Source organism: Dermacentor variabilis, unplaced genomic scaffold (assembly GCF_050947875.1).
Source record: "Dermacentor variabilis isolate Ectoservices unplaced genomic scaffold, ASM5094787v1 scaffold_19, whole genome shotgun sequence".
Taxonomy (NCBI): domain Eukaryota; kingdom Metazoa; phylum Arthropoda; class Arachnida; order Ixodida; family Ixodidae; genus Dermacentor; species Dermacentor variabilis.
The window spans coordinates 419,925-438,115 of NW_027460357.1; the positions used below are offsets into that span (position 1 = coordinate 419,925).

Consider the following 18,191-nt stretch of genomic DNA (forward strand, 5'->3'; position numbering starts at 1 on the left):
CCGTTGAGGCGTACCTCGAGTCTTCTTGTTGGGTCTTTGGGGACTATGTGGTTACCCCGGCCTCGCCAGACTCGTAGGAGCTCATTTCTCGGGGGAGCATTGTAGTCCCCGTTGGCTGACGTATTCCTGGATGATATTTGCTGCAGTTTGCAGCCGTTCTTCTTTTTCAACGAGGGACGCTGTTGTGGTCCAGAGTGTTATATCGTCTGCGTAGATTACGTGCCGAAGACCTGCTACGTCCTGTAGTTTGCTTGCGAGACCGATCATGGCGACGTTGAACAGCGTGGGAGAGATGACAGCACCTTGTGGTGTGCCCTTGTTGGGAGGGTGGTACACTGGAGTCTGGATCTCTCCCATCTTCAGCTCCGCCGTGCGGTGGCTCAGGAAGCTCTGAACATACTTGTACGTTCGCTCGCCGCAGTTGGTGTTGGCCAGCCCTTCTAGGATTCCTTGGTGGCTGACGTTGTCGAAAGCCCCTTTGATGTCGATTGCTAGGAGGACGTGTTCGCCGCAGCGGGAAACGTTACTGAGGACTTCTTCCTTGATTTGGAGTAGCACATCTTGTGTGGACAGGCCTGTGCGGAAACCGAACATGGTGTCCGGCAGGTGTTTGTTATCTTCCAAGTGTCTCTGTAGTCTCGTGTTTATAACTTTTTCGTACACCTTGCCAAGGCAGGACGTGAGCGATATGGGCCTAAGGTTTTCAATTGCCAATTTCTTCCCCGGTTTGGGGATCATGATTATTCGTGCGTGTTTCCACATCGCCGGCACCGTACCCTGTTCCCAGTGTTGGTTGACAAAGGCCGTGAGCGAGGAGATAGACTTGTCGCTCAGGTTTCTGATCATCGACTTCGTGATCTGGTCCGTGCCCGCCGCTGTGTTACGGGTGGTGGCTGCGATGACCGCTCTCATTTCGTTTTCGGTGATAGGTTTGTCCATTAGCGGGTTGGGTTGTCCTGTGTAGGGTGTTCTACATGGTTGTGTGGGAGTGGGATCTCCATAGCACTTGGTCTTGATGGCATCGATGAGGTCTTGTTGGCTGCCTGGGTAGGTGTGTAGTAACCGTTCCAGAGCCCTGTGTCCTTCTCCTTTGGTTTTGGTGTGGTCCAGGATGGCTTTGAGGATGTGCCGCGTCTTGGCCGTGTCCAGCGTGCCACCGAGGGAGTCACAGAACCTATACCAGTTCGCGGAGGCAAGTTGCATGGCACATTCTTCTGCTTCCGCTGTTATTTGTGCTATGCGCGTCTTCAGTTTCCTGTTATATTTCTGTTTTTTCCAGCGCGCGTAAGGCCCCGTTTGGCATCCCACAGGTGTAGTAAGTGTGGATCCACCTCTGGGGTCTCTTCCGTTCTGGCGATTTTCTTTGTGTGGCGTTGTTTATGTCGACGGATGTTGTCGCACCAGTCTTCCAGGTTCGTGATTGTGTCGGCGTCTTGTTCTTGGGCTTCCCTGATTTTTTCGCCAGTCAGTCTGCCTGCATAGGCGTCCAGTCTGTATTGTTATGTTTAATATGTAGTGATCGCTGCCTAGGTTTCGAGTGTGTTAAGCCATTCGGCTCGCGTGGTTTGAGTGATAAAGGCGAGGTCGGGAGTGGTGTCGCGTGTTACGCTGTTCCCTTCCCTCGTCGGTATGTTCGGGTCTGTGATGAGTCTGAGGTGACACTGTTCAATCAGTGTTTGTAGCTGGAGACCTTTCCAATCCTGCCTCTGGTACCCCCACAGCGCGTTCTGAGCGTTGAAGTCGCCTATGATTACCAGGGGACTGTCTTTAGCGAGGCGGAGGGTGTCCCCAAAGAGTTTACCTATGTTTGCCCGCCTTTGACGGGGGTGGGGGGGCGGCAATAAATGTTGAGAACGAAGGCGCTCTGTTTCTGGTTGCCTTTGTATATCATTTCGAGAAGTACATGTAGTACGTCCACGTCGTCTATGGGTTTGTGTTGTATGGTTGTGATGTTTCTGTCTACTAGTGTGGCTACCTTCCACTTGTCGTCTTGACTTGTGTGGTATTCTTCGTAGCCATGTAGTGTTGGTCGGGTACCGGGCTCTTTTAGGGCTATGACCCCAGGTGGCTTTGAGGAATGAGCGATAAATTGTGAGCAGCCCTTTCTTCGTCCGGTACCCACGGCAGTTCCATTGCCAAATTTCTAAGTTTTCTTTGACTTGCCTGTATGGGAGAGGCCTTTGCCCTGCAGTGGGTGTAACCAGGCTGATGATAATGATGATGATGATGCCTGTATGGTCTAGGCATTGTTGGACGTTGTGGTCGGTGATGTTACGATTTGGTTCGGTGCTGCTACAGGTGTGGCCTTGTAAAGGTTCTGTCGTAGCGTCTTACGTAGTTTTATGGAGTGAAGCTGGTTCTTAAGCTTGCTGTCTACAGTGGCTTCCATGTGTTTTAGTGCTGCATCTATGCGTTGTAGTGTAGTCTGTGTGATTTGTTCCAATTGGGCGCGTGTAGCGTCCATGAAGGCTTGCATCTGGGTGCGGATGGCATCGACATGGGTTTGTAGGTCAATGATGTCCTTGTGTGGAGCCATCTCTTGTGGTATTTCTGTGAGCTGTAAAACTTGTTGTTTGAGTTGTCTGTTTTCTTGTGTGAGTGTTTGTATCTGTGCGCGCATGGCCGCGAGTTCCTGTTCCAAATTTACAGATCGTGGCGTCTGTGGTTTTTTATACGAAGGGGAGGCTACTGCTGCCCAGCTTACCTCGTGTTCTTTGGTGCTAGTCCTCTTAAGTGAGGCCTCCTTGGTCTTTCGGTAGTGTTGCTGGGGCCCCTTGCCTTTGAGTGCCGCGGTAGCTGGTTCTGCCTGCTGTCCTTTTTTGGGCGTCGACCGAGATCGCCGTCTGGGCGACCGAAAGTGAGACCGGGGGCGAGAGCAGGAGCGGGACCTGGACCTCGGGTTGTAACCGGACCGGGATCCGTAGATGCTCGGAGACTCCGAGTAATCGAAATCGGAGTCTTCCCGCTCGGAGCTGAACCATCACGGGCGAAGGTCAGCCGCCTTGGTCGACTGAGTGACCGGGCGGGGTTGTCGTTGGGTTTTGGGTATGGTGGTGGAGGCAGGCTTCCATCTGGGTGGAATGCGCTTGAGCTTGTTGTTGCACCCTGTTGCGGCCGTGAGATGGGCCCCTCCGCACAGGGCGCACTTCGGAGCACAAGTGTGTCCGGCGTCTGGGTTAATGTTGTTGCAAACGTTGCACGCACGAACCGTTGGGTTGGGGCAGACGTCTGGTCGGTGTCCGGGGATTCTACAGATGGAGCAGAACTGCCTTGTCGGCTGGTAGTCTCGGCAAGGCATCTCCCCTCCGTAATAGTATACAAATCTAGGCACCTGGGGTTCCTCGGAGTGGAGTAGGCTGTCTGAGATTGTCCGAGCATACGGGCCCGCACGATGCGGACTCCATGTGTGCGGACCCCAAGATTTGCCATAAGCTCTTCTTCGCCGGTGCCTGCGTCGATGCCGTGTACGGCACCTTTAAGCAGGCCCTCGGGTGTTGATAGATACACCTTCACAGGATGTGATCGTCCGTGAAAGGTGAGGCTTATAATTTTCATGAGGGTGGCCGCCGTGGGCCTCGTGAGGGGTGCTCACGATGATGATGTTCGAGCCGTGTCGCAGGCGGACGATGAAGTCATCCCCTTTGCAGGTCGGCGCACCTCCGGTGGCTTGGACGATCGCCTTGGCCACTTGGCGGGTCTGATGTTTTCGAATGATGAGGCCCAGGGTCGGGCGGGGAATGATTTTCATGTCAGTGCGCGGGAGTGGAGGCGCGCGTCGGCGAGGCCTGTTCCTTGCAGCCGCGTCTTCAGAAATGGGTGTTCCGGCTCCGCGCTCTTCGCAGGTAGCTTGCGACGTGGCTTTCGCGGCGGCGGCTGGCGCCTGGGTTAGAGCTAGCCCTAACGGTGTGGTTTTCGATGGCGGGGTTTGCCCGACTGAGTCTTGCTCACCAGTGGATTGTTGTTTTTGCAGACGGCGTTTCCGATGGAGGGAAACGACCGTTTGCCACTGGGATTCTTGATTGTGGAGCTGCTCCGAGAGGACGGGAGACGGCCCGGGCCTCGTCAGGCAGGGGTCTCGGGTGGCTTTCGGATACAACTTCCATGGTTTCGGTGTCGGTGGGTTGGTGGGCAATGGTGCCTGGGTTTCCCGCGATCGTAGCGTTCCGGGCTGGGTCGCCCCCACAGCTCACCGTAGACACGGTGGCTGCTTGCGGGTCTCCGAGCTCCCGCGCGCCAGCGTTCGGCGGTAGGGCTAACCCTACCGTCGGCGTGGCCGAACGAATAGGGCTCTCGTTGGTTTTCAAACTGCGGCTCACCGAAGTTCGGCTCCGTTGAATCCCCTTGATGTTTACAAATATTCCGCTGATACCAGTGGTACCAGGAGATTTTGGGCGCTTGGAAAATTCGAAATCACGGAGCCGATGCAAAGCACATCTGCGCGCCTCGAGCTTCTTCTTCTTCCTCCTTGCGATGGGGACAATGCACAGGACTAACGCAAAATCAAAACATGCGTCGCACATTCACCGGACGGCACTTAACGTCCGGCAGATGGTCCATATAAATTAGCGCCAAATTGGAGCAAAATGGTAGGCCATAATCGGGAGTATAGATTTGTCGCCTTCGAAACTGGTCGAAACTTGACATGAAATGTCGTCCACTGCATGCAGCACGCGATAAGCCGAGTGACTGGTAGTCTCTGCAAAGAGTACGCAGCGGTCTGCGCTTAAATACAGAGCGCTGCGTACTCAAGGAGGGACAGTCCAACGTGTGAACTACGAAATGACTCAGTGTTTCTGTTGGCCCCCGAGAAGCACAGGGAGCACTGAATGCCCGCCAGCTGCCATTGCAACCGTTCCGCCTCCACGACACACCCTATACGCGAAGCTTCAGTAAGAAATCTCCAAGGCAGCGAGGTAAACCATGCTCTCGAGAACCCGTGGAGGAATGGCAACATGAAACTTGTCACGATCCGCCCGTGTTTGTGAACGAAGGAGGGCTCGAGGCACTAGCCGTTAGACAGACGCTCCGCAACGTGGTGGTGATGAACAGTGACCGCCGAGCAGCTGTGCTCGTCGGTGTTTATTGGGTGCGGGGACGAACATTGCCTACCGAGCCTGGCAGGCCACCGAGCCTGGCGGGGCAACGAAGATTATGCCCGAGGGGCCGTCACATGCTTGTTACACGAAGTGGCGGCGGATCGAGCGTCATCGGGTTGGCAGGAACCTTCTGGGCAAATGCCGCGCTCGTCCGAGGTTCCACTCGATCGCGCGACCTCTCCCCCCCCCCCCATTGACGGCTATTCCCACGCACGACGGTATCCACCGACAGATGCGAGGTGCAATTGCGTATAAGACGGAGTTGGTAATGCGACAAGCGATAGGGCTTTGCTGTAGCGATGCTCGCAAGTGTTCCGCAGGAGAACCGCCTCGCAAACTGTGAATTCCCTTATTTAGTTCAGCGCTAGTTCGGTGGCCCATTATCCCAGCAGCGGTGATCGACGGGGAGTATGGACGACAGTTGTTCTGATTCGTGAAAAGCGGTCAAATTAGGCATGCGATGAGAGTGGCGTAGCTTCCCGTTAGCGTGAGAGTCAAGTTGAGGGAATAAAGTGCAACCTTCGGTTGCTTGGGGTCTTTCCCGCAGAATGCCCGAAGAGATCACCAAGTAATACCTGTCAGTTTGTAGTTTCCATCAATAGTACTTTAATATTAAAGAGGGCTGCTTTCTGACTACTGCAGGCTTCCTTAAGCTTCCTTAAAGGGCCCTCGTCAAGTCTGGCCATATTAAGCTGTTAAGCGCAGTGCACACTATGTGCGCTAACGACCGTGTATGCTAAGTATTACATCCCTACGCGCCGCGGAAACAGCTTAAATTTAAAACCAAACGCCGTTGTCCCTTCTCCTCCCGGGCGACACGCACCCAGCCGGAGAGTCGACGTATTTCTACGTACGCGGCAGTGCTGTGACGTCACTCACAGTGACACGTGAGTTCGATAATTATTTGAGGTAGCATCAGTGATTTGTTTAATCTGTTACTACGAATAAAGCATGCAAACGAAATGTCTCCGTGTTTTGTTTTACTTGGCACCGGAACTAGAGATGTACTTCCCTTTCGTCTGCTTGTTCCCACGCTCGCGCGCAGAGAAGTTATATCATTTTCAACCATGTTCGAGCGCTGCGATCATGCTCTTTCATCCTCTCGCGTCTGGTTCATTGCTCGGGACTGTGGCAGTGGCTTATACCGCTAATCATGTGTTATCGTGCTGAGCACGCAAAATCGTCTGGTGCGCGAAACGAGGCAAGAGCTCGCGCGTGAGACCGGAAGTGCACCATCGCGGTTATGTCGGTGGCGCACGCAAAAAAAAGAAAAAAAATGCGGGGCCCGTGACGTATTCGTCTCGCAATCCTCCGGACCGGTTTGGGAAGACACGGGGAAAGGATTTCGCTCGCCGAGGCTGGAAGGGGAAAGTGGAGAGAGTGTCTATGTTGATGGTGACGCTGGCCTCCGGAAACCATGGGTTCGCGGCACTTCAAATCTCTGCTATTTATAAACTAATTTGAAACATTCTTGCGGTAGAACACTCCTCAGAGGGCACGTAACAACTTCCAGCGTATAAGTAAAATGTGCTATGTGGGCTGGTGATCGAGAGGCCCTTTAAGATGGGTCTATCTCTTGTACAAACGTAGCGACCTACCGCTTCAAATGCAAAAGCCAGAGAGATCTAAATGAAGTTTCCTCGATGAATGACAGAGCGCCGCCCTTTAATATTCGTGGGTTATGAGAGTAATTGCATTTTAAACCTATTAAGGGGCCCCAGCAAGTGGACCCAGCGCCACATCCAGAAATGAGTCAGCGAAACTCCGACGATGAATACACGGTCTGAGCAATGTTTTATGTTTAAGGCAGTGTCTACTCCCCCGGCAGCGGGGAGAATTTCTGAAACGATTTCTCCCCGTTCTGTCCTCTTATTGGCTCTCGGAAGGTTAGATTAGGTTAGTGAATGTCAGTAAAATGTCTGTGAGGGCGAGTTGGTACATGTCCAGCAAAAAAGAATAGCGCAAACCAGGCCGGACACACGGAAGGAACACAGGGCTACTAACAACTGTTAGTAGCAGTTGTTCAGTAAACAGTAAAGGACTACGAAAAAGTTGAAAAAAGGAAATGCGGCGCGCTCAGCATGCGTTAACGATCGTCACTCGCTTGGCTTGCCTCGGAGTGCCGCGCTTAAAGGCGCCCCAATGGCAGGGAGCACGGCGGCAAGCGCGCGATTTTCGCGGCCGGCCACAAGGGCCTCCCTCGCCGGCTTTTCGCGCTTGGCACTTTGTGATTTCAACGGCAGCTCGCTTGGATTTGAACGCTTATCTGCGCGGAAGTGTCCCACATTGTGGGATAGTGTACGGCTCGATTATAAAGACACGTCTGCCCGTCAGTCTTTTGCGATTGCGCACAGCGTGGCCAAACCGCGTATTTCCAAGGCAATCGCTCCGCTAAGCAGGCACAAAATATACGTTTTTAAAAGCAACTGAAGCACCTTTAGACAATGTTTTAGGGGCTTTATTTGGTTGTTGTAAAGAAAGAGCAAATGTCTATAAACTTCATTTGTGCATCTCATGTTTACTAAAGCAGTTTTGCCTTGTCTGACCACACTGACGCGGCACCCGCCACTTTTTCGCTCCATGTGTCCCAGCTCACATTGGGCGTCACGCCGCCGTGGCGTTTTCTGCTGTGCGAAATTCGTCTAGAAAAACGCTCCATGTTTAGCTAGCGTAAAGCGGGGCGAATATAAATATGGCTTCATTTCTTGACGACGAAAAGCGCATTAACGCACGTATTCGTCCTATTTATTCTCATTTTTTCCTTGTTATTGGGGGTCAAACTTTGATACCACGAATTTTTTCGACTGAAAGGCGACGCTCGTGACGTCATGCAGTATCATGGATTTCCCAGAATTTTCGCCAAATCAGTTCCGTAGAAGCGCGCAAAGTGAAGGAAGATTCATCAAACGGAAAATTGTCCGGTGGATGACAATTTTTCCTTTCACTGAATTTTTTCACCTTGTCGTGTTAAGCTTTCACAGTTGCCGTGCTAAGTTTTCATCTATTTCTAAATGTAATATAGCCCTCTCGAAATAGATAAATTGTTAGCTTCAGCCAAACGCGGACAAAAGTTGCCACATCACGGGGAACTGGAATATCGAGGTGGCTTTGCCCCCTTTCTTTCGTCTGTTGTGGTGCGCTCTGCTTCCCAATCTGTCGGCAATTTGAGAAGTGCAACACGCTGTTCTACCACTGATGTTTTTGTTTAGTGCCCCATTTAGGTTCATCATCATTATCGTCATCAGCCTGGTTACGCCCACTGCAGGGCAAAGGCCTCTCCCATACTTCTGCAGCTACCCCGGTCATGTACTAATTGTGGCCATGTTGTCTCTGCAAACTTGCTAATCTCATCCGCCCACCTAACTTTCTGCCGCCCCCTGCTACGCTTCCTTTCCCTTGGAATCCAGTCCGCAACCCTTAACGACCATCGGTTATCTTGCCTCCTCATTACATGTCCTGCCCATGTCCCCATTTCTTTTTCTCGATTTCAACTAAGATGTCATTAACTCGCGTTTGTTCCCTCACCCAATCTGCTCTTTTCTTATTCCTTAACGTTACACCTATCATTCTTCTTTCCATAGCTCGTTGCGTCGTCCTCAATTTAAGTAGAACCCTTTTCGTAAGCCTCCAGGTTTCTGCCCCGTACGTGAGTACTAGTAAGACGCAGCTGTTATACACTTTTCTCTTGAGGGATAATGGCAACCTGCTGTTCATGATCTGAGAATGCCTTCCAAACGCACCCCAGCCCATTGTTATTATTCTGATTATTTCAGTGTCATGATCGGGATCCGCGATCACTACCTGTCCCAAGTAGATGTATTCCCTTACCACTTCCAGTGCCTCGCTACCTATCGTAAACTGCTGTTCTCTTCCGAGACTGTTAAACATTACTTTAGTTTCCTGCAAATTAATTTTTACACCCACCCTTCTGCTTTGCCTCTCCAGGTCAGTGAGCATGCATTGCAATTGGTCCCCTGAGTTACTAAGCAAGGTAATATCATCAGCGAATCGCAAGTTACTAAGGTATTCTCCATTAACTGTTATCCCCAATTCTTCCCAGTCCAGGTCTCTGAATAGCTCCTGTAAACACGCTGTGAATAGCATTGGAGAGATCGGACCTCCCTACCTGACGCCTTTCTTTATTGGGATTTGGTTGCTTTCTTTATGGAGGACTACGGTGGCTGTGAAGTCGCTATAGATATCTTTCAGTATTTTTGCATACGGCTCGTCTACACCCTGATTCCGTAATGCTTCCATGACTGCTGAAGTTTCGACTGAATCAATATTTTCTCTTAATCAATGAAAGCTATATGTAAGGGTTAGTTATATTCCGCTCTGAGCATGTGCTGGTGGGCTAGTTGGTTAAGCATGATTACAAAGACGGCGCCGAATAAAACAACACACGAAGAAGGGAGACACGAGACAAGCACGTAGGCGCACGAACAACTGAGTGTTTTATTTCTTGACATAGTAATATATAGCTGCTTTCAAGGATCGAAGCAAGAATAAACAGGGCAGTCATCTGCATCGCACATGGAAGCCAAGATACAGAATAACTTCTAAGTGTCGCTCTCAAGATACGCCAGTTCCTTTGTCGAAAGAGAAACTGAGGCTTCACTGATACAATCAACACCACGCTTTTTGATCTCAAGCGCTTCCACTATCTCCCTTGTCAGTTGATGATCAGCTCTGTTCAAAACACTGGTTCTATCAAAATCTGGGATGCACTTGTGAGCCTTACAATGCGCACTTATATGACCGGAGAGCTGGTTTTCCATCTTATATCTATGCTCATGCAATCTTTCATTCAGACATCAGCCCGTTTGGCCTACATATGAACCACACGACAAGGGAACCGAATAAACTACTCGAGTAGACTACCCATTGACGACCCGTTTCGCGTGAAGAATTCTGAAAGCGTCGTAAAATACATCGCACAGAATGAAAACAAAATGCTATCCGCCTTCTCTGTTGACATAAAAGACTTGTATTACTCGATACCACAAAATGATTTGATGGAAAGCGTCAATGACTGCGTCGATAAATTTGGAGCAGTTGCTTTCCAGAATGCCTCTGGCATAGCAGTAGGTTCCTTTTTGGAGCTGCTGTCCGTATACCTGAAGTCCACGCACATAAAATGGAATGATGACGTCTTTCTACAGAAAGAGGGTGTCTGTATAGGTTCGTGTTTTAAGCGACATCTTTTTAGTTTCAGAAGACAACCTGTTAAAGCAGTGCATATCGGGGACAAATGTTATGCAGATCTTTAGATTTGTCGATTACTTTTTAGTGTTCTTAGATTTTGACAGTCCAGAATTGGAGACCCAGTCATGATTAGTATTGTCAGAGTTTAAAACAGCCTTGCATCCTCTAACCCTGACCCACGAGCTTCCGGCTGATAACTGTTTAAGATATTTAGATTTAGAGTTCACTTTTTCATCGTGTCTTGTGTGCTGGAAGTTCAAGCCAAGGGCGAGCAAACCCATCCTCTCCTACCATTCAGCTCATTCAAAAGTAATAAAACGAGGCATCATTCAATCATGTTTAACCAACGCACTTAACAAGTCATGCATGCATCGGCTGCAAAGCAGTTTTCATTGTCAGGTCAGCCGCCTCAATGGGGCAAGTTATCCTCACCATGTGATCGTATCTGTTGCGGAAAAAATGCTCAAACAGCTCAAGCAATCTAGCGTTGTAAACCAGGGTCGAGCAGGCCCTTCTGGAACCAGGTGTGCCATCATTCCATATGTTCACGGCATATCTCACAATCTCAAAAAAAGTAGATAAACGAGCTGGTGTTCGTGTTATATTTTCCGCTCCGAAACGTCTTGGTTTGATGGGGAAATCGGGAAAACAAACAGGTGTGCGCAAAAAAACATGGGTAGAGACATGTCGGATGTGTAAAGAAAGTAGTTTATTCGGTTCCCTTGTCGTGTGGTTCGTCATATGTAGGCCAAACGGCCAGATGTCTGAATGAAAGATTGCATGAGCATAGATATAAGATGGAAAACCAGCTCTCCGGTCATATAAGTGCGCATTGTAAGGCTCACAAGTGCATCCCAGATTTTGATAGAACCAGTGTTCTGTACAGAGCTGATCATCAACTGACAAAGGAGATATTGGAAGCACGTGAGATCAAAAAGCGTGGTCTTGATTGTATCAGTGAAGCCTCAGTTTCCCTTTCCACAAAGGAACTGGCGTTCTTGATAGCGACACTTAGAAGTTATTCTGTATCTTGGCTTCCTTGTGCGATGCAGATGACTGCCCTGTTTATTCTTGTTGTTTTGATCCTTGACAGCAGCTATATATTACTATGTCAAGAAATAAAACACTGAGTTGTTAGTGCGCCTACGTGATTGTCTCGTGTCTCCCTTCTTCGTGTGTTGTTTTATTCGGCACCGTCTTTGTAATCATATTCCGCACATTTCTCTATCACCTGATTGATAGTGTGAATGTGGTCTATTGTTGAGTAGCCTTTACGGAATCCTGCCTGGTCCTTTGGTTAACGGAAGTCGAAGGTGTTTCTGATTCTGTTTGCAATTACCTTAGTAAATACTTTGTAGGCAACGGACAGTAAGCTCATCGGTCTATAATTTTTCAAGTCTTTCGCGTCCACTTTCTTATGAATTAGGATTACGTTAGCGTTCTTCCAAGATTCCGGTACGCTCGAGGTCATGAGGCATTGCGTACACAGGGTGGCCAATTTTTCTAGAACAATCTACCCACCATTTTTCAACAAATCTGCTGTTACCTGATCCTCCCCAGCTGCCGTCTCCCTTTGCATAGCTGCCAAGGCTTTCTTTACTTCTTCCGGCGTTACTTGTGGGATTTCAAATTCTAGACTATTCTCTCTTCCATTATCGTCGTGGGTGCCACTGGTACTGTATTAGGTTGCTGTTGGTACTTTATTAGGCTGCCACTGTACTGTACTGTATTAGGTTCACCTCAATCTAACTGCACAAGCACGTTCCACTCCAGTCGAAACGCCCCCGCGGTCACCACCAAACTGTCACAAACGATGAGCCATCGCGGCAGGTCAATTTCTGTTATTTCGCTTGGTGGAATCGGACAAGCGTGCCTTTTCGTAACGTTATCATCATCTACCTGCTGTTCTTGGCGCTTTTGAGGAGGCAAGAGTTTCATTTTTTCTCAACAAGGTGTGCCATTTTTTTACAGAATAAAAGAATATTTTAAACACGGGTTGTATTCACAAAGCCGTTCTTACGTACGAGCGCTTCTTATGAAGAGACGCCGGCGGATCGTAACGTTAGCGACGGCATCTGGCCACTGACAAGCAGTATTATGAAAAAAAAAGAAACAATCCGAGCGCACCTGAGCGCTTTTTATTGTGAATGAGGAAGCATTGACATCCACAGGCCGAGCGGTCCTTCGAGTTACGAACCCCTGGCGGGCATGCGAGCGCCTCCAGATAGCACTAAAGCCCCTGCATCTACGCGCCAGCGCCGCTTTCTTAAGTAGCGACAACCTTTGTTGTGCGACGCCTTTTCCCCTTACACCAAATCCGGTTCCGGTATTTCCGGTTCCGGCATTTCCGGTTTAAAAATTTCCGGTTCCGGCATTTCCGGTTTAAAAATTTCCGGTTCCGGCGTTTCCGCTTCCTGTAGTTGCGCTGCGGGAATATCCGCTCTGACTGCTGTTAGACGATGGTGAGACGCCCGCGCGTGCTTAGCAGAGCTGTGGCAGTCACCATAAGAAGAATGCAAAGGGGACAAGCTGTTGTATTCCGCTGAAGTAGTAGTTCGCGGTCGCTTTTGTCCAAATGCACGAAAAACGGCAGTGGTCTCCAAGCGCCCAGGCACTACATTCCACTGTACGTTGTCGCTTGTGCCACAACCCGTCGCAGGTTGACGCGAAGCAGCGAACACGAGCAGATCGCTGGTTACAGTAGGCGGTGGTTCTTGGATGGAATCGCATTCGCAGTTTCAACCGCAGCTCGTGCAATTAAAGCCTCTCCAGCGGCGCGAAAGTAAACAACGCTAAAAAACAAAGTGTCACTTCCACTCGGAACAGGAAGCTGCAGCTACGTAAGTTCCGCTTGACGCCGGAAGCTAAGGGGGTGAGTGGGAGAGCGGCGTGGAGGAGGAGGGCAGGTTGGCGGTACTTAACCTGGTCCGCGGAAACGTGTATGGAGGGGCTTTAGATAGCACAAGGCCGGTGCTATCCAATCCGTGACGTCATGCTACCTTGCCCGACTGCCATAGAATTTAATGGCGACGCTTCCGAGTATGCCGTGATGATTTTGACGTCACCGATTTCGTAACGCCGGGCTTGAACATGGAAATCTCGGTCCAAGTAGTATGACGTCATAAAGCAGAGCGCGCAGGTTTGCTATCTAGGAGGCGCTGGTTCAGCCCAGGAGGGTAAGGCACTCTTCTGAGCGTGGGGTCGTAGGTTCTGAACTCACTACCGCCAACGTTTTAACGCGATAGCGTTAAGGAGCTCGTGTCGCAGAAAAGCCGGTGTCGTCGGCGTCGGTGTCGGGTGTCGGCGTCCGCGGCGTTGGCCGTGAGCGATAAATCATGGCAGGCACTTCATAAATAAAAAGCAACTTCCAAGATGGGCTGGGTGGGAATCGAACCAGGGTCTCCGGAGTGTGAGACGGAGACGCTACCACTCAGCCACGAGTTCGATGCTTGAAATCGGTACAAACGCGCTTTTAGTGAACGCGGTGTTGCCTTAAAAACGTGCCGTAGAATGTTATACTGCGGTGTATATCGGTAATTATGAGCACGTAACTTACAGAAGTCGCATTTACACGAATAGCGAAGTACGTTTCCTCTACATTTCTTCTGCGCTTACCGCACACGCAGAGCCATCTTGCGGCAAACACAGAAGACCCCTCCTCTCAATGTACGGCGCTGCCCCGACAGGTGGCGCGCCATGCGCGCATTGGGGCTGTGCTGTGCGCGGACCGGTGCCAGGCGCGTTGCGGCCCCGACTCCCTCTCCCCTGGCGACGCTTCGCCGTGCTCCCACACGGGTTGCAGAATCAAGCGCCGTTCCTTTCTTTAGATTGCTATCTGTCTATCTCTCTGCCCGTGCCGATCACGACGTTTGGCTGGCGTAGATCGCTTCCCCCTCCGAGACACCGAGTTCTTTGGTTCGTTCCGTTTGCTCAGGCGCACGTTTCGTTGCCGCGCAGAACGCTGCGTTGCTCGACGCTCTCCGTGTGATAGGTGGGCGCAAAGTCCGATGCGGGGCGCCTCGTAAGTGATCCCTGCGCCGTAGCGCTTTGTCTTACACCGCTTGGCGGGTCGATGGGAACGCTGTCGCGTTCCACTCTTGAAGGCGAAGCTTAAGCGTCCTCCAATTTTTTGCTTTCGAATTGATTCTGTTTTCTTATACATTAAATTCCTTATAGCGATTACCGAGGCACAATTAGAACGCAGGCGAGAGTTTGCGCGGACAAGCAACGCACGGATGTCTCCGAGAGCGAGGGTCACGTGGAGTCGCGGTGATGCCCTCTCCCGTCCCGCAACACTTGGCGCGCTAGTGTTTGGCGTTTTTAGGCCCCGCTGCGGAAGTGCGCATGCGCCCTCCGCTTAGGTGCAAGCGGAGCGACAAACACGGTCCGCCCCGAGCGCGCTGTGCAGCACGTTGGCGTCGGCGTCGTTGATACGAAAGGACGCCGAAAGCAAGCCCGCTGGCTATCGCCTGGCGTTCCCCAAGATGGTGTTTTATTTTCCACTGGATAAAATGGACCAGTAACGCATTACAAACGCACGTCTAGATGGTTCATGGACAAATAAGATATATATATATATATATATATATATATATATATATATATATATATGTATATATATATATTTTACTTTATAAACGTGATCAATGGGTGTTTTTATTTGCTTTCATTACCCTGAATTTGGCCAGAGCGCGCTGCAACTACGAAAGGTTCCGCTCCGCTACGCTAAACGTATAACTAAAACGTGAAAATCGCCGGCCCTCCGCTGTGGCTTGGCGGCTCAGAGCGTGCACGCTCAACACTCCGACGAGGCAGCAAGTGTTTACGTTCGCGCGCTCCGTCGAGGCGCCCTCACGACGCGGCGTCGCAGCCAGTGAGAATGTGGGCGTCGTTTTTCGCTTGTCCAGACGACAGACGCCAGATTTTTCGCACAATGGGACACTTGTTGATCAAAAATGCTTGGCGTATGCGACCTCATGTTTTGTTTTCATTTTCCTACGGGCGTGAAAAGGGTGACCGAAAACGTCATATTGTATTTTGTCACACGAGACAAAATTGCACGTTGCGTAATCACTTCAAAATCAAATTTACGGGTCTCTTGGGTTTCGCCTAGTTTAGTATATAGTGGCAAAAAAATCCGCCGGCCGCCTATAGAATGTGCCGTCGACAACCGAAAGTTGTTGTTGTCCTGTGTGGCCGAAAGTGTTGGAGCGTTGTTCAAGCGCAAGCATTGCTGTTCTTCTTTGTCGGCAGGAATGGGTAACAGCCACCGACATCCGCATCGTGCTCACACGGCTCAACACGTTCGGCGACGAGATCTTCGGCGACAAGCAGGTGCTGCGCTCCTACTACTACGCCATCGCTGACTTGGCCGTCGGAGGAAGGTGAGGTCCGCTGCCGAGGAGACTTTGTGACGTCCCTTCGCTTTGACCCCTTCTTGTCCCACTTGCACGCGTGGTCAGCAGATAGAATGGGAGACCGAGGAGGCTATAAAAACATTTCGGGCGCTCCCATGAAGCCGCCTACGAGGGCGGATGAAAACACAGGCGAATCCATTTGTACGAGGAAAGCATCGCCCGCGCATAACTGGAGCACTTTTTGAAAAGTCAAAAGTACACTCTATTAAAAAAAAATCCAACTCCCTCTTTTGGGGAGCCGAATACTCACAAGGGCTAAAAATTAAGATAAATTAAATCGTGGGGTTTTACGTGCCACAACCGCGATCTGATTATGAGGCACGCAGTATACTGGAGGACTGCGGAATAATTTCGACCAGCTGGGGTTCTTTAACGTGCACCTAAATCTAAGCCTGCGGGTGTTTTTCGCATTTGGACTGACGGCTTTGTGGTTGATCATAAAATTTGTCGATGCACAGCTCTCACTGGGAAACCAATGACACCAAGACACGTGTCAATAGTAGTATACAGTAGTCGTATAGAAAGGAAAATGCATGAGTTCCCACTGATCACGCTGTAACTGTTAAGTTGCTGGCGCGTAAAACTGTTTGTCATTGGGTCTTTGTTATAAGCTCGCTACTACGATTGACCGACGCGTATGTTTCCGAGCCGTCTACTGTTGTACGGAGAATGCTGGCCAGTCACAACGGCACCGAAGACGAAGGGCGGACGCGAAGTCGGTTCCGTGTTGTGCGCGAATGCTCGCGCTGTTCGATGTCGCCAGAGGGCTTGCAACCAGGACCCGCATTAACAAAAGAGCACTTACGCTAGAACTATAGTTCAGCACAATGCGTTGGCGGGCTAGTTGGTGCGAATCCATAATAGCACAAAACAACGGACACACGAAAGACGACAAGGCGCTGACATCATTTTATTGCCTCAGTACTCCTTTACAGACAGCAGAGGAACACGCGCAGTGAGCACCCCCCTTGTGCAGGAACCACCAACATTCGTTCACAAGAGCGCACTCAAGCGACAGAATCCAGAAAACCATATTCAGCACTGTAGAAGGTGAAAGAAGGCACACTAATGCACTGTGACCCCAATGACTGAATGAAAGATGCTTCCGATAACTCTCGGGCGGGTGTATCACGGCTCTTTTTTCAAAATCGTGGTATCACGAAACATGATTTTGCGCTTGCGTATTTTACAATGTACTCCAGTACTCACCTACGGGGCAGAAACCTGGAAGCTTACGAAAAGGGTTCTACTTAAATTGAGGACGACGCAACGAGCTACGGAAAGAAGAATGATGGGTGTAATGTTAAAATAAAAGAGCAGATTGGGTGAGGGAACAAACGCGAGTTAATGACATCTTAGTTGAAATCAAGAAAAAGAAATGGGGGCATGGGCAGGACATGTAATGAGGAGGGAAGATAACCGATGGTCATTAAGGGTTACGCACTGGATTCCAAGGGAAGCGTGGCAGGGGGCGGCAGAAAGCTAGGTGGGCGGATGAGATTAAGAAGTTTGCAGGGACGACATGGCCACAATTAGCACATGACCTGGGTAGTTGGAGAGGTATGGGAGAGGCCTTTGCCCTGCAGCGGGCGTAACCAGGCTGATTATGATGATGATTTTACAATGTTGAGCCAAATGGAAACCTGTGCCTGTTGGTATGGATCGCTCATCCTCTCTAAGGCGCTCGTTAACACAAGGGCCTGACTGCCCTACATACACTTTGTCGCAGGACAACGGAATCTTCTATACCTCTCCGACGCTACAAACGACAAACTTCGCGTGGTTCTTTTCACAATCTAAAAAAATTAAAATTATGGGGTGTTACGTGCCAAAACCACTTTCTGATTATGAGGCACGCCGTAGTGGAGGACTCCGGCAATTTTGACCACCTGGGGTTCTTTAACGTCCACCTAAATCTAAGTACACGGGTGTTTTCGCCCCCATCGAAATGCAACCGCCGTGGCCGTGAATCGATCTCGCGACCTCGTGCTCAGCAGCCCAACACCATAGCCACTGAGCAACCACGGCGGTTTTTCACAATCTGGTTTTTTAGTTGTTTTAGAAATATGACTGCACAACATTGAGTTTCTGAGGAGCAGTAAACTCTACCGGAATTTGGTATCTGGTGGCGACATTCTTTAGATTGTGAGCCACTCTGTGGCAATACGGTACAACATCAGGCATCTTCTTTTGTGCAATACAGTTACTTTTTTGCCGCTTTCCTTTCAGTTTCTGAAGCAATACCTCCGAGACTGACGTCACCACCACACTTGGGTAACCAGCAGCCTGTAGCCTATTTAACTGTGCAATGAAACTCAGGTTCGCAGAGTGGTGGCAAGATTTCGTTAACGAAGATTCTAGACATATCAAAGCAATGGCGCGTTTCACAATCTTTGAGTGCGCAGACGCGTAGGGTAAAAGTTTCTTACGTGCACGTGGCGAGTACATCCAACAGGCGTGACCTGTTTCTAAG

At 50.1% G+C, this 18,191-nt stretch overlaps 1 protein-coding gene across 2 annotated transcripts in view; it reads left to right on the forward strand.

Annotated features, from left to right (window-relative positions):
* The window catches only part of LanB2 (laminin subunit gamma-1), a 255,938-nt gene that overhangs the window by 115,908 nt on the left and 121,839 nt on the right, over nt 1-18,191 (forward strand). For both annotated transcript variants that reach the window (XM_075678403.1, XM_075678402.1), the window contains exon 3: nt 15,555-15,685. In XM_075678403.1, coding sequence (XP_075534518.1) covers nt 15,555-15,685 — 131 coding nt within the window. The remainder of the gene's footprint in view (nt 1-15,554; nt 15,686-18,191) is intronic.